The 16,985-nt window shown below is 38.8% G+C and overlaps 1 protein-coding gene across 1 annotated transcript; it reads left to right on the top strand.

Annotated features, from left to right (window-relative positions):
* Positions 1 to 8,751: 8,751 nt before the first annotated feature.
* On the top strand, positions 8,752 to 12,450 carry mycla (MYCL proto-oncogene, bHLH transcription factor a). Its single transcript, XM_067420907.1, has 3 exons — positions 8,752 to 9,096; positions 9,743 to 10,329; positions 11,386 to 12,450. Exons 2-3 carry the CDS (start codon positions 9,768 to 9,770, stop codon positions 11,946 to 11,948), a joined length of 1,125 nt encoding a protein of 374 aa, XP_067277008.1. The 5' UTR covers positions 8,752 to 9,096; positions 9,743 to 9,767; the 3' UTR covers positions 11,949 to 12,450.
* Positions 12,451 to 16,985: the final 4,535 nt, after the last annotated feature.

Raw genomic sequence — 16,985 nt, 5'->3', positions numbered from 1 at the left:
GACGAGGAGATTTGTAGCCTACATGCGTAGCCTACTGCAAAGATGTGCATTTATTACTTAAAAAAATAGCGATGTATAACCCCATCATTGCTGAGAAATATAATGTAGTGATTCAGTAGCTTGAATTGCTAAAAGTCGTAGGCGACAAGTTATGTGCTTTCAGCTCCCATACGATCGGTGAGTGTTTGCGTTTCATAATGAAAACAGCGCATATATCTACAATGATTCATCTGACTTGGAACTACCTGTGCATTAAACGATTTTATTCCCCAGAGAATAAAAAGACAAAGCAAAAATGCAAAAGTTTCATTTCTAAATGTTTCTCTGCTTTCTTGCCATACATACTTTCCATATTTGTATATGTCTGCTTTGTATCTTTTGATTGAGTTTTTCTTACTATACTCCTCTTTATCTCACTCACTAGGAATGTAATAGTGTTCTTAACGCAGTACATAAGCTTACATTTATTGTGAAAGTTGCTTATTCAAATTATTTTAATTGAAAATGTTCACCAGGTTTATACATCCAACATTAAGCAGAGCCAATTTAAGTTTGGAAACAATATGTTGTATTTATAATGTCACACTTATATTTATCTAACAGTTTAAATGTTTTTTCATACATAAATATATATAGATGGATTTTAGTAGGAAGGGGGTCCCTCATAAAAGGTTCATCATATTTGGGGGTCCTCGGCATAATAAAGCTTGAAAACCCCTGAGTTAGAAGACCTGATTACCTCATGCAGAAATGCACTGAAAATGTCAGTAACTGTTCCACCGTTTATGTTCAAACCGGAGTCATGGAGAGACTCCGAAGTGGCAACGAAAGAAGTGATGACATGTAGAATGCCACAGGAAGTTTCTGAATGGTTAGTTGAAGAATGTATAATGTGTTTCCTTAGCAGGAAAGCATCATCTTGATTAATCACGTTCACTACCCTTGAAAGCCATCCAATGTAAAGATCTGGTATTATGAGGGCCTTAAACAATTTCAACGTCTGATTTGACTCCAAAACTCACAAGAAGAATGCAACAATTTCAATTTCAATTGAATTTCAATATATATATATAATATATATATATATATTATTATTATTATTATTATTATTTTTTATTTTATTTTTATTTTTTGAGAGAGAGAGAGAGAGAGAGAGAGAGAGAGAGAGAGAGAGAGAGAGAGAGAGAGAGAATATCCTGATTTCAATCCTACAGAGCCTCAGTGGAATGACTGTGGAAAGTTATTTTGTTATTTTTTTAAAGAAAGCCTTTATGGAGCTTGAGTAAAAGCATTGCATAAAGTATTGGGGATCACTGTTCCATTAACTAAAGAGCACATGCTCAAGTTCAGATCACAAAACTGATCCATCAACTATATTACAATGTTTTGTTGAATAAGACCCTTGTCCGACCCTGAGTTTATCCATATGGAGACAGACCATTCTGAGCTGATTTGGAAGGCATTTGCTAATGTACAAGGAAGTTGCTATTACTTTTCTAACAGGAGAATTTGCTACACTTAAAATACTTAAAGAGGTTGATGCCAACAGAGGTCCCACCTATTACCTGTGTATATCCATTTTGAATTAATGAGGGTGTACAATTTGTCAAATCTGTGTTTTCGTTGAAGAGGAAGTTTAAAAAAAGACAACAGTCTTATTTACTGAAACATGTCTACTTAGGGCCAGATTTACTAACTGTTTGCTCCCGCGTAACCCATTTTGTAGCTGTTTGCACCCATTTTGGCATTTAAAAACTACTGTCAGGACTTAACTAAAGACTTTAGTGATAAATTAGCACTGAAAAGGCATACGTTTATTATGCAGCTGACCTTAGTTCTTGCATATGCATTTGTAGGCATTTCCCTTTCAGGCACGAAATTGTTGGGAGGAGAATTGCCTATTTAAATGAATCACTTCTCAGTCGGTCTCAATCTAGCCTAGAAATCTAGACGCACTATAGTGGCAGCAAATCTAATCTGCCCGCGAGTGTCTAGCAACTCTCAATACACGGCTGAGCTGTAAACGCCAAACTCTGGTCGGGCCAATCACATCATTTATAGAGTCGGTGGGCGGGGCTTAAAATGATGAAGGCCCGAGTTGCGCTTGCTTGCGTGCTTCTAGTAAACACAGAAACTGGCAAACGCAGGTCTTTCGTATCAGCTTTGGCCGCAACTCTGGAAGACTTGGAGTTAAGCTTTTCTCTGAGAAAAGAACGGCACTGAAGTCATTCTTAAGAAGGGAAGATGTGTTCTGAGTTTTGCCGACCGGATAGCCTACTGCGAAAGTTTAATCTTTCAACCATAGACTGTAACTAGCTCTGCTTCACCATCGTTGCTCTGGTTGGTTGTAGCGCTATCCAATTGCATGCACGCCTTGCAGAGGTTGTTTGAAAGACAACCGTTTATCCCGCCCCTCGGATTGAGCCCTGTCAATTATGAGGTTCCAGACCAAACATCTTGATGTGGGTCTGGGTGGTCAGGCTAATCTCAATCAGCTCCTAGTTCCAGGCAGTCAGCCCATTGAAACTTCTGCTGCAGTGCCGCGGCGAACCCTTTTCTCTGTGAGCATGGCTAGCCACACATGGTCATGGGTTTGATTCCCATAGAAAGCAAGAACGTGTTTTAAAAAGGTGCACCCTACATGCAATGTGTCGCAATGTCATAATGTAGAGTATGTAACTTTAGACACAAGCACACGTTCTAAAATGAGTGCTGTATATGAACCTGATAGCCTACTGTGAACATCATAGACCGTAAGGTGAACATCTGTCGCCTATACTCGCATCGCATGTGTTTTCATAAGCACATCACATGTAGGCCTAGGCTATGTTTATTCATGCACTTATGCACACACAGTGTAATTTCTAATTTCGGTATCAATTTCTTTTTTTTCCTTCTTAATTTATTGTGTGTGTGTGTGTGTGTGTGTGTGTGTGTGTGTGTGTGTGTGTGTGTGTGTGTGTGTGTGTGTGTGTGTGTGTGTGTGTGTGTGTGTGTCTGTAGAACTGTTCTCATGATCTGCTACAGATATAGGCTATTCTGAATTCTTGTTCTCTATAATTATCATATTGTTTTGGACATGGTCAGCATTTAAAATATTAAACAGCTCAACATGCACCAAGAAGAAATTGTCATTTTAGAGTAGACCGTTTACGCTCTGTTCATATGATGAATGAATTAAAGGGTGTGGCGTCATCTGCTGGACAGCAATGCAATTACAAGCAATGAATAGACGAGCTGGAATTTTGTTCAAATGGAAATATGGCTAATCAACCCAAACTATGTTTTGTTTTGTATGTGCTTTGATCAGAGAATAGTACTTAATGAGCAAAAACAAAAAACTACATTTGTAAATAAAATGCCACCTTTAGCGAGATCACACCTTCTAACCTGGACTGTGAAAATCAGAGAACATTTTCCTCAAAAGCTATTGAATGTGTAATTGCACATTTCATTTCCATGACAATTACAATGACAGTTACATTTTAAACTGGCTTCTGTGCTCTCTGTAGTTCACTTATCATGTGAATTGTGCTGCTCGGCTTGTGTATGGCCCATCCTCCTCCGGAAACAATAGCATTTGTGCAGAGAGGTTTTTTCAGTCTTTTCATTTGAAAGGGTTACTATTTAAACTTAACAAATGACACATTTTAGTGTTACACATAGGTACAAGACCATGAACAGAATGTGATTATATTACAGATGTAAATAGTTTGAAGGTACGGTTCTCTTATGGTGTATACAGTAAAAACAGTAATATTGTGAAATATAATTACAGTTTAAAAAACAATTGTATGTGTGTGTGTGTATATATATATATATATATATATATATATATATATATATATATATATATATATATATATATATATATATATATATATATATATATGTAGTTATATACTGTATGTGTGTGTGTGTGTGTGTGTGTGTGTGTGTGTATGTCTGTCTGTATGTATGTAGTTATATACTGTATCTGTATGTATGTAGGTATATAGGCTACTGTATAATGTAGGAATATATGTATGTATGTATGTATGTAGCAGTATGTATGTACATACACTCACATGGCAGTTGCATTTAGGGGTGTGGTCCTGGTCAAGACAATCTCCTGAACTTCAAACTGAATGTCAGAATGGGAAAGAAAGGTGATTTAAGCAATTTTGAGTGTGGCATGGTTGTTGGTGCAGTTGGTGCCATCTGCTCAGTTACTGGGATTTTCACACACAACCATTTCTAGGGTTTACAAAGAAAGATGTGAAAAGGGAAAAACATCCAGCTTGCGGCAGTCCTGTGGGCAAAAATGCCTTGTTGATGCTAGAGGTCAGAGGAGAATGGGCCGACTGATTCAAACTGATAGAAGAGCAACTTTGACTGAAATAACCACTCATTACAACCGAGGTATGCAGCAAAGCATTTTTGAAGGCACAACACACACAACCTTGAGGCGGATGGGCTACAACAGCAGAAGACCCCACCGGGTATCACTCATCTCTACTACAAATACGAAAAAGAGGCTACAATTTGCACAAGCTCACCAAAAATGGACAGTTGAAGACTGGAAAAATGTTGCCTGGTCTGATGAGTCTCGATTTCTGTTGAGACATTCAGATGGTGGAGTCAGAATTTGGAGTAAACCGAATGAGAACATGGATCCATCATGCCTTGTTACCACTGTGCAGGCTGGTGGTGGTGGTGTAATGGTGTGGGGGATGTTTTCTTGGCACACTTTAGGCCCCTTAGTGCAAATTGGGCATTGTTAAAATGCCACGGCCTACCTGAGCATTGTTTCTGACCATGTCCATCCCTTTATGACCACCATCCTCTGATGGCTACTTCCAGCAGGATAAGGCACCATGTCACAAAGCGCAAATCATTTTTAAATTGGTTTCTTGAACATGACAATGAGTTCACTGTACTAAAATGGCCCCCATGTATGTATGTATGTATGTATATGTGGTTATTTTAATTGTAATATTTCACAAGATTGTTTTCATCTTTAATCAAATAAATGTGCAAGAAACATTTCTAATTATTATCAATTTGAAAACAGTTGTACTGTAACTTTTGTGGTAACATGATACCTTTTTCAAGGTTTATGATGAATGTAAAGTAAATAAAAACATGTTGTGGAATTATAAATGTATTTACTGTTCATTTTAAATCAGTTTAATAAATCCTTTCTGAATAAAAGTTTTAATGTCTTTCAAAGTTTATAGTTGAGGGTAGAGTAGAGGGTTGATTTTTAGAGTTTAATGTTAAATAAAGACAATTTGGAAAAAATCCCAATATATTTAAAATAATGAATTATTTGTAAGATAATGTAAAATAATGTAAAACATGAATATGTTAATTACAATAACAACAAGTCTGTTGAAAGTGACCCCAAAATTTTGAACAGTATAATAATAACACGATAAACATGCAGCATACAGGTTTATCACCTTTCAGCTCAAACTAATTCCGAGTTCTCCCATACAGTCTTTAGTGTCTGAACCCCATCTCTATACACGTCTTTCTGAGGTCATTGGGGGTCGAGGGGGTTAAAGGTAAGATGAGGGGAATGGGGATTAAAATAAGAAACAGGAGTTAGTCTGAAGATCAGATTATTCTCAAACACCCTTTTGAATAGTTGAGCGATTATTTTGGCAGATCTTTTGTCATCATCCATAGCTTGCGTTTACTTTAACTCTGAATATACTTGGTTTTTTATGATCAGTTCATTTCCATATGTAAAATCAATTAGTGTCCATGTAGGCTAAAGCATCTAATTTTCACCTAATGGCTTTGTATGCTCTTTTTCCACCCGATTTTTGTAGAAGATAGTTTAACTGGTGAAAGGTGTTAAGTCTACAACCTTTCCATGCACATGCGCATATGAGACTGAGCCTCAGAACAATACCAGCTCCCAGCACATGGAGTGGCAGCTAGCCCACGGCGCTAACCCTCCCTTAACCCTTTGTTTGGTGCTAATCTGTTGCCTTAACAAAGACAGTGGCCTTCAAGTTTTTGCTTCCATTGAAGAGGGGGAGGGTGGGGTAAGGAAGCAAGGGAGTGGGAAAAGAGGAGAGAACGGAGAAGAATCAGAGAGAGGGATTTGGATGCTGTCATGTCTTTGGGTGACTTCTTTTGTGTTAGTAGGTTGTGGTGAAGCTCAGAGAGGGTTAAATAATGAAAGACTGTGAAAAAAACTTAGATATTTCAACTAATTAATTTAAATATATATATAATTAATTACAATAACAATAAGTCTGTTTAAAAAAAAAAAGACTTGTTTTAGTCGGAAAAGACTTTACTAATATATACATAAAATGTAAGTAATTACATTTATAATATAGGCTATATAATGCTGGGTTAAAAACAACCCAAGTTGGGTTGAAATGGACAAACCCAGAAATTGGGTTGTTTGAATAAGTCCATTCCCTGGGTTCAAACAACCCAATTTCTGGGTTTGTCCATTTCAACCCAGCATTTTGTAGAGTGTGTGTGTCTCTCTCTCTCTCTCTCTCTCTCTCTCTCTCTCTCTCTCTCTCTCTCTCTCTCTCTCTCTCTCTCTCTCTCTCTCTCTCTCTCTCTCTCTAATTACAATAAGTGTTTTTAAAAAAAGACTGTTGTTTTAGTCTGAAAAGACTACTGTACTAATATATACATAAAATGTAAGTATATATATATATTTGATTAGATTTTATTTTATTTTTCGGAATAGGTGCTGTTTTATCTCATTGTATTATTTTAATATCATGCAACTGTCTGTATACAAACACTCCAGGCAGGAGATAAGATAATAGGAAATTTCTCCCTGAATAAAGAAAAAAAATCTTTTGTTTCTTTCATGAGCCAATATGTTAGGACGTGTCATGTATCCTTTATGCAGAAGGGGGCGCCCAAACGCAGTCTGAGCTGAGTATAGACATGTGCTTGTTGAAAGGTGTGTGGGGGTTCTTTGTTTAAGTTGTAAGTGCTTCCTATTATAAGCACTCTACTGCGTGTTTTAACTGACCAGACTTATACAACAGATGTTCAGGGCAGTTAGTAGAACATAGCAAGCTCAAATGTGTGTGTGTCCCAGGCTTTTACTTTTTGTTAAAATAATCTGAACATACTTCTCATAAGAAAATCCTGAACTGGTTGTTTGGACAATCATTGTACCAGAACTCTCATTTCTCAGCCTTTCCTGTGTTTGTGTAGGGGTTTGATGATAATGTTATACGCCCAGTTTCCATATTAGCTGCACACGTTACAGAAGTAGCCTAAAGATAACTATTGCACTAGGCCTACTGGACACTCTCTCTTTGTCTTTTCTATTATCCAGAACTATACATTTACCAAACATTTCATTTTGAGCACAGGCACTTTTTCCTGTAATAAACTTTTTTTCTTCCATATCTACAAATGATCTGTACTGTACACATATGTTGCCTTGAAACCACAGTATAATAGAACTGTCAGTGTAAAATGATCCGATAAACCTAAACTTTCTCCACTCAGTGCTGCATCTGCTCTGGTCATTTGCGTAGATGTGTGATGCCCTGCATGGTCAAACTTTCGATCACACTTCTACTCAACTATAGCATTCACACTCTGCGCTCAGTAAGGAGGAGTGTGTTGGGTTCATGGACACACTCTGATGTCAACCGTTAACTGCACTAAACCACAAACCTTCTCATGATGTGAGTACATAATCTAAATGAAATGGAAAAAACATGGATAACTTGGCTCCACATGAACAATGTACAATACATACACAATAGTGTATAGTTAGATTTCCTGATTGAACTCATATGGGCTAAACAACAAACTTGAAATTATATAACCTTTTCATTGGATTTTCTCTCTCTTGCATAATAATTGTTTGGGACTTTTTTTTGCAATACCTATTCTTTTTAAGTGTAGTTGATAGCAACCAGAAAAAAATCAGGTAACATTTTTTTTACAGTGTTATTGTTACATTTGTTACATGTACTTACCATAACAGTAAGTTATGTATAATTACATGCAACTAACCCTAAAAACCCCAACCCTATGTTGTTAATTAATATTATGCAGTATTTAAAATAAAGTAATCACAAATCTTTTTTTTTCAGGCAAGAGCTGCAAAATAATTATTGTATGACTTGGTGACAATACAATTTAAATAAAATAAAACATTTTGGGCATATGGGAGCGGAATAAAATGGATGGGTTGTATAGAAATTGATACAAAATATTCCTTGATATAAAGTAAACCCTTTTTTTTCTCATTTGGCTTTGTAGCCTTTCGTCCAAAGACAATAAGAATCAGTGACACCTCAATTTTGGTAATGATAAAATAAACATATTAGTTTTTATTCTAGTTATTTTATTACTGTATCTGGAAATTTATCAGTACTATATGTGTTTGCGTTTCCTGTCTGCAACACTTTGATGGTGTTTAATAGGCCTACATTTATAATGCTATTAAAGCACACTGCAAATATCATATAAAAATATGTTGCATTTTATCAACAGATGCTTTAACAAAACAGCACAGAGGGCGGAAACTCTAGCGTTGCATCTTGGCTTTCGGGGATTATCGCGTGCTGTCCGCCACTCAGTTCAGACGCAACATATTGATCGGTGCGTCGCATCAGAAGACAATTAAAAGGACGCATCAGCTCAATCATGATTAAAGTGGAGCAATGACGTAGACGCTTCTATTTTCATTCAAATACTTATTTTACTGCTGCGAATTGCCTTCGCATTCACATTAAGCGCGGTTCACACGCTCTCCCCGCCCCGCGATTCCGGTGGGTGGGTCCACGCTGCGCTCTCGCACACAAAGACGCAGATCTGGCGCGAAAGCACTTTTACCGGCAGTGGGCTGGGGGAGGGTGCGGCTGCACTGCACCACGCGGATCGATCGTTGCTGCCGTTGTAACAGGACACCCGCTTTATTTCTGCAAGGGGAAAAACTTTTCTCGTTGTGCAGGTTAAACGGTCGTAAAACAAAGGCGCCTGGTGTCGCGCGCGTTATTGTTTAGTGAGCGCGTGTGTACCGGAGTTCCACCGGACGCTGCGCTTCTTTGTTCTGCGCGTCCCGTAGACTCTCCCTGGACTTTGCAGGTCTGCGACCCCATGGTAAGTGCGTTTTACATGAGTATTTCATAATTTGGTCGAACAGTAAATTTCCTGGTAAACTTTCGTATTAACCCGTGGGCCGTTGAACATTTCCTGGATCCTTTAATCGGACAGGGTGCTGACTGCTGACTTTACCCCCTTGTTAGTGCATCTAATCTTTATAGAAGTAATAGAGCACCATATTTACACCACATCCGAATGCTTCTATATTACTTTTAATCAGTGTTTTAATCCTGCTATTGTGTTTACAAGCTAACTTACTTTCATATGTTGTTTTGTGGCTGCACGAGCGCTCACTAACGTTATAGGAACCCCTGCAGATATGTGTGTGCTACAGAAATCAAATGTTTAACAATTATAGTCAGTGTATTTAATTAATGCAGTTGAGTAAAAAACGCAATTGTTGAGCATATTCAATGATATGTAAATATTAATTAATTTAGTGAGTAGGCTACGTCTGCATGTACATTATTTTTTTGCATTACAAACTTGTTATAAGTATAGCTACAGTAACGTTATGTGATCCAAGCAATCAGCACGAGTATGCATGGCGAGAGAGCGTTTTGCTTGTAATGTGCATTGCGTCGCATTTGAACTCCACGTGGGTAGTCACATCACTTGCTCTAATGACCCGTTGTCTTCACAGATAATCTTGCTGAAGTTCTGCAGCAATGCTTGGAGTAAACACACACCCACTGTACGGCTGGGATATGGAGCACTACTTTTACGATGAGATGGACACCGAGGAGGACTTCTTTAAGTCTACAGCCCCAAGCGAGGACATATGGAAGAAATTCGAGCTGCTTCCCACCCCGCCCATGTCGCCCTCAAGGACGCTCGACGGGGACTGGTTACTGGCGCTATCGGGGGACCGGCTCGGGTGGGCGCCGCCGAAGGTATTAACATGTGATGAGGAGTACGATGGGCTGCACAAGTTCGACCCACTAGACATTTTTGGTAATCTTGGCTCTATCGTTATCAAAGACTGCATGTGGAGTGGTTTTTCCACGAGTCACCGGCTGGAAAAAGTGGCTCATGGCGAGCGAGCGCCGGTGGCTGCACAGATTCAGACCTCGACAGCACAGAAAGCTGCTCGTGCTGCATCGGGCACGCCCGTGATTGGGACCCAAGCGGCACAGTGCGTGAACCCCGCCGCAGTCCTGGAACTCCCTGTCCCGCATAAGAAAGTAGCTGCGGGCTCTTCTGGTTCCGAGTGTCGCTCAGATTCATCCGGTAAGATATGTGATTACTTCACATGTGATTACTGGCATGGGTCCATGTGTACTAAAGAATAATGCTGCGCCAAAGAATTGATAATCTCCTGTTACTGTGCTGCTAAAGATGGATGTTATCAAAGTGATTAATATAATAACTTGCAATTCAGAGCAGCTATGGCCGTTAATTAGTGTAATAATTCCATTCCAAAGAAAATTGTTCCAAAAGAAGCCAAAGCATCAAGCTTTGCCTGTGACCAAGCCACTCACAGACCGAGTAAAAGCGGATGTGGGGCGTCAATTAGTGGATCGGATTCCCTTGTTCTGCTTGAAGTTCTGTAGTCCAGTCCGCTCCACCCCAAGTTTTCTTTTTCCACACCCTGCACACTAGTAAAGGGGGAACATTTTTTAAAAACCAATTGTCACTGCAGACAGCTCATGTAATGTTTTCGTTCATCAAATAAAATCTTCTGTCTTTAATATACTAATATAGCTTTTCTTTTTGTTGTTATTTATTATTTACAATTTTTACTCGTAATTGTACTTTTGACATTTTAGCTTTAGTGGTCAATATTTTATTTTTGTAATTTATATTTTTCATCTGTATGTTTTAGTTTAGTTTTCAGAAACCATTTGTAATAGTTTAGGATAACGATTAACTCCACTGCCCAATAATCAGAATAAGTTTGTATTATTTATTTATATGTTTGAACTGTTTGGCCAATAAAATTACTATAGAAGCTGGTATGGCATTAAAAACAAACTAAATGTGGCTCTAGAGGTGGAATGCAACTTTCTTGCCAAGAACTGTGAAATATTTAACAGATTGGCTTTTATTAGTTGGGTGACGTGTGAAAGTCATGACACATTGGTTAACTTAACAGTTATACAGTGGATGCATTGATTGAAATCTTTTTCAGTTTTCTGGAAAATATCGAGGTAATCTACAAGTTGTGTTGTTGTTTTTTTCCTTTTCTTTGACCCCCGTTAAAGTATATCATGCTGGAAAAAATGTCTTAATTTATGAGATGTTAAGTGCTTTTAGCTAAATGTGCCAAATGTTTTGTGGTCTCAGATGACGATGAGGATGATGACGACGTGATTGACGTGGTGACTGTGGACAACCGACCGAAGCGTGGTCGCCCTCCAAGCCGCCGAACGCCGGTAACCATTACAGTGAGTGCCGATCCGTTTGGACCATGTCCGAAGCACTTCCACGTGTCTCTACATCGGCAGCAGCACAATTACGCTGCTCCCTCCCCTGACACTGATCCTGAGGATGACTTTGATGAGATTGAGTCTGAGAGCAAACGGCCACGTCTGGAGCCTTCATCCTCTCCCTCGTCACCACTTTCTTCACCTGCCACATCGGACTCTGAGGACTTCAGCGAGCAGCGCCGTAACTTCCTGGAAAGAAAGCGGAGGGACGACCTTCGTTCGAGGTTCCAAGCACTCCGGGAGGAGATTCCAGGTCTCTCTGGATCCTCAAAGACCTCAAAGGTGGCGATTCTGACGCACGCAACAGAATACCTGCTGAAGCTGCATGCCAGCCAACGACGCCAAGCTCAGGAGAAGAGAAAACTGAAAGCCAAACAACAACAGCTGCTCCGCAGAATCAGTGCGTTACAGAACTCCTGAAAAAAAAAGTCTGCTTTAACACTGCACAATATTTCCAAAGCTCATTATGGACAAGGGAACTCATTGTTTGTCAATCACTGAAATGACACTTAAAACACTGCAGGGAGATCACATTGAATTCTGCCCTCCTTGAAGGGATCTGTATGTTTGTTTGTGTGTGTTTGACTTGAGTTGACACGTGGAGAACTTTATGTGAGGAGACCATGACACCAGTGTGCATATGCAATGCCATTGTAAACCTCAGCAGATGGCGATGAAGAGGAAGTTGATGAATTTACCTCCATAGCAAGAAGGGTGGGTGGTGTTTGTGTGCATGTGGGGGTGTGTAGGATAGAGTGTGGGGAGCATGGTGTTGTGTAGAAAATATGAAATGTCTTGTTCATAACTTGATCTGTACAAAACTTGTTGTAAATACTGTATTCAGAGGATGTTGTCCTCTTGTATCTACTCATCAACTGCACAGAGATTCTATTTTGTTAAAGAATAAAGCATCTAAAATGAAGTGGTGTTTCCTATTTTAATAAAAAAAATTATTTGTGCCAAAGCCACGGTGGAAAATTACCATATCAAGTACTCTTCAGTCATTTTGGTCATCAAACCTAATCAAGAATAATGCATTTTAAACTCTGTTGCAAGATTCTAGATTCCCCTGCCATTGGTACATTTGGTAAAAAGTAGATTTTTTTTTTTTCCCCCATCTTGTCCAGAATTGACATTTACACTTAATTTGTTCTGAAACTTAAGAAGCAGCAAATTGATTATGGCTTTCAGTTTTTCAGATCCTTTCCACTGTGTTTGCTGTTAAAGCTGAAAGAGGAAGTATTCTGAATATTTACTGAAAAAACAGGTAGTTCAAAAATCACCTTTACCCCCATTATCCTGAACAACAGGTTAAACAGTGACACTGTAGAGGTGTGCGAGCGGATTTGCATTTATGGGAGGCTTCTTTATGAACTTAAACTGTGGAAGTGGGATGCAGGAAGCAGAAAGAGGAAGTGATGCAAGTGTGTCACCAAACTGGGATTAGTTTAGTCTGTCAGATTTAACTTCATGATTGTCTTAAAAAAAAAAAAAAAAACTTTTCTCCAAGGACACATTAAATAGATCAGATGTAATGGCTGCTGAAAATTCATGTTTTACTGTGTTTTTAATAAAATTAATGCAGCCGTGGTGAGCATAAGATAAACAATTGTTTCAATCTGCAACTGGCTTTTGTACATCCCCTTTGGTACACAGTTGTAACTTTAACTTAATTTTTGTTACAGTGCAGCTATTTTTGGTGTCTGGTGTGTTTATTTTCCATCAGGTCTAAAGAGGCCATATCACTCTCTTTCCCTTTATTCCAAGTCTATTACATAAGAATACACATAAACAGTTGCTTTCTCTCAGACATAAAGCCAGGTCGTACCAGCACCATCGCTGCCAAGTGCTGACCCAGATTCCATTCCCATAGAATCACAGGAAGTCAGACAGCTCCCAAACAACCAGTGAGAGGACCCACTGATCATAATGAAGCTAATCTTTGCCACACATACTCACTTATTTAGTTCCCACTTCTTAATCCGTGTGTGTGTGTTTCTCAAATATCTTTCATTTCTCCTTTTCTCTGTCAGAGAATTGTGTAACTACTGCAGAGTTACATAGAAAACAGGCTTCAGTATTTATGTCTCTCCCTGTCTGTCTGTGGACGTTATGGTCTGGGTGTGGCACAGAAGCATGTTTATTGCATTGTACTTGCTCTGAGGCTGAATATGTCTGTCCAAGCATTTAACTAAATGAGTAACAGCTTTTATTGGGTGTGCTTTTGGTTTAAATCTCAGATTTTAAGTAATCTTAATCCCACAGGTTAAACAACAGCCATATGTGCAAAGAGATAGATCCACAGGTCTCCACTTTGCCACCCAAACATATAAACAATATATGGGGGGTAATGCATTACAAGTAACGCAAGTTGCAGTAGTGCTCAAATTTGTACCTACCCCTTGCAGAATCTTTGAAAATGTGAACAATTTTAACAAATTAAGAGGTATCATACAAAATGCAGGTTATAAGGGGGCCAAGCACCAAAGGTACACTTGTGCATTGTGGCATTATATTGTTATTCTTTTTCCGTTTCTTCTTCCGCTTGAGTCTTTGGCCACCGATAGAACTGCAAATTTATAAAATTTGGCAGATAGATAGAGGACAGTCTGTTGACAGTCTGGCAGTTACAGGGAGAAGAGGCAAAGAAGGTGCCGGATTTTAAGTACTTAGGGTCAACAGTCCAGATGAATGGGGAGTGTGGAAAAGAGGTGAAGAAGCTTGTGTTGGCAGGTCGGAATGGGCGGAGAAACGTGTCAGGTCTGCTGTGTGATAAAAGAGTACCAGCAAGAATAAAAGGAAAGGTGTACAGGACAGTAGTGAGACCATTGATGTTGTATGGATTGGAGACAGTTGCACTGAGGAAAAGACAGGAGGAAGAGCTAGAGGTAGCAGAGCTGATGATGTTGAAGTTCTCTTTGGGAGTGACGAGGATGGATAGGATCAGGAATGAGTACATCAGAGGGACAGAACATGTGAGATGTTTTGGAGACAAAATTAGAGAGGCCAAGTTGAGATGGTTTGGACATGTTCAAAGGAGGGAGAGTGAATATATTGGTAAAAGGATGCTGAGGTTAGAGCTGCCATGCAGGAGGTAAAGAGGAAGACCAAAGAGGAGGTGAATGGATGTAGTGAAGGAGGACAGTTGGTAGTTGGTCTGAGAGAAGAGGATACAGAGGATCGGACTAGATGGAGGCAGATGATTCGCTGTGGCGACCCCTGAAGGGAACATCCGAAAGAAAAAGAAGATGATAGAGGACAGTCTGAAATACCACCATAGCAAATTTGGAATATCTTACTCAATCCCTCTAGTGTCCCCTACTGTCCAAAGTTGCACTTATGTTTGTGGTAATAACTTTTGAACCGTAAGGGGTAGAAACAAAAACTTTTTTCCTCTGATTCCTTGGCTCAAGACGTTTCGATTGAACCATATGTCAATAGATGTCAATAGTAGTGCCAATTTTCCTGCCAAAATACCTACTTTTTCTATACCCTAGATAGTTTATCCAACATGTGTGAAAACAGATGTAAGGCTTTATCTCCACATTGCTATATTATTTTCTGACCAAACTTGATCCATATAAAAAGGCTATACATGTTGCGTTTCGGCAAAACCCCATCTACTGGTCCATATAACTTATGAACGGTTTTTCCAAAAATCATAAAAATGGTCTTGTAAGAATCGCTGCAAATGATATGACCGAATTTTGTTGGACATTTTGAATTTCGTCATAAAAGGCTGCATTTCATGAATGCATTAGCTTATGGGTATAGGTCATAGACATTGAAAATTTCAAGCCAGCAACATCTAGTGGTAAAATCAAATTTTCACATGCTTATATCTTTGGATTTGGTTAAAGGTTCTCTGTGTAACTTTTTTAGTTTATTCTTAGCTAAAAACACTTAGTTCTTTCAAAAATATATGTGCTCATTAATGTATATTTTCTTCTTTCAAGTATTAAAGTATTCTCGTAAGTTTATAATATGCCATTGAAAATACATACACGTGAGGGGTTTTGTTGGCCCTCCATCTTGAAAGTACATTTGCCAAAGAGGAACATACCCGTAAATTCAAGCTTCGTTTTTCGCGTTTTAACACTCAATGGCACCGTGCCAAATGTGAAGAGGGGGATTGCCATGTTAATCTTGGACTAAATCGGCCACCGTAGGAGTTAAAACAAAATCAGAATTGAGAGGAACAGAAACTATTATTCACTGGATGGTCATATACCTTTTCACCGCTAGATGGGGGGAAATATCACACAGTGTTGCTTTAACTTATTTTCATGGAATTCTTGAATCCTTGCCAAGTCCAACTAACATGCTAGGTTTCGCCTTATGGGTCCTTTTTCAACCTTTATATTTCAGGTCTTTTATTGTTTTAATACTGATTATTTTGGCATACAATGTTGAAAGGTTGAAAACCTAAAAAAATTAGCATATTTCATCCAACCAATAAAATAAAAGTTTTTAATACAAAAAAAGTCAACCTTCAAATAATTATGTTCAGTTATGCACTCAATACTTGGTCGGGAATCCTTTTGCAGAAATGACTGCTTCAATGCGGCGTGGTATGGTGGCGATCAGCCTGTGGCACTGCTGAGGTGTTACGGAGGCCCAGGTCCCCCAAGGTCTGGAATTGGTCCTTCTCCACAATCTTCCTCAGGGTCCGGTCACCCCTTCTCGTTATGCAGCGAGACACTTTTTCCTTCCCACAGACTTCCCACTGAGGTGCCTTGATACAGCACTCTGGGAACAGCCTATTCGTTCAGAAATTTCTTTCTGTGTCTTACCCACTCGCTTGAGGGTGTCAATGATGGCCTTCTGGACAGGGTCGGGTCGGCAGTCTTACCCATGATTGCGGTTGAGTAATGAACCAGGCTGGGAGTTTTTAAAAGCCTCAGGAATCTTTTGCAGGTGTTTAGAGTTCATTAGTTGATTCAGATGATTAGGTTAATAGCAAGTTTAGAGAACCTTTTCATGATATGCTAATTTTTTAAGAATTTATTTTTTAAGAATTCATGAGCTGTATGCCAAAATCATCAGTATTAAAACATAATGCAATGAATGAATCTAAAATATATGAAAGTTTAATTTATCATTCCATTATGGAAAATAATGAACTTTTATCACATATGCTAATTTTTGGAGAAGGATCTGTAAGAACATTATGGCCTATGAGGGGTCAGAAAGCTCTTGGATTTCATCAAAAATATCTTAATTTGTGTTCCATAGATGAACAAATGTCTTTTGAATGACATGAGGGTGAGTAATTAAAGGGGGGGGGGGGGAAATGCTGTTTCATGCATACTAATCTTTTTACACTGTTAAAGACTTGGAATCCCATACTAAACATAGACAAAGTTTCAAAAGTTAAGGTGGACGTTTGATGGGAGTATTTCTTTGTCAAAAATACTACTTCCGGTTAGTCATAAGTTTCGGCAAGTTTTTTTCGAT

The sequence above is a fragment of the Pseudorasbora parva genome, chromosome 17 (assembly GCF_024679245.1).
Source record: "Pseudorasbora parva isolate DD20220531a chromosome 17, ASM2467924v1, whole genome shotgun sequence".
Classification (NCBI taxonomy): Eukaryota; Metazoa; Chordata; class Actinopteri; order Cypriniformes; family Gobionidae; genus Pseudorasbora; species Pseudorasbora parva.
Note: the sequence above shows the minus strand (reverse complement) of the source record. Positions and strands in the feature narration are given on the sequence as shown.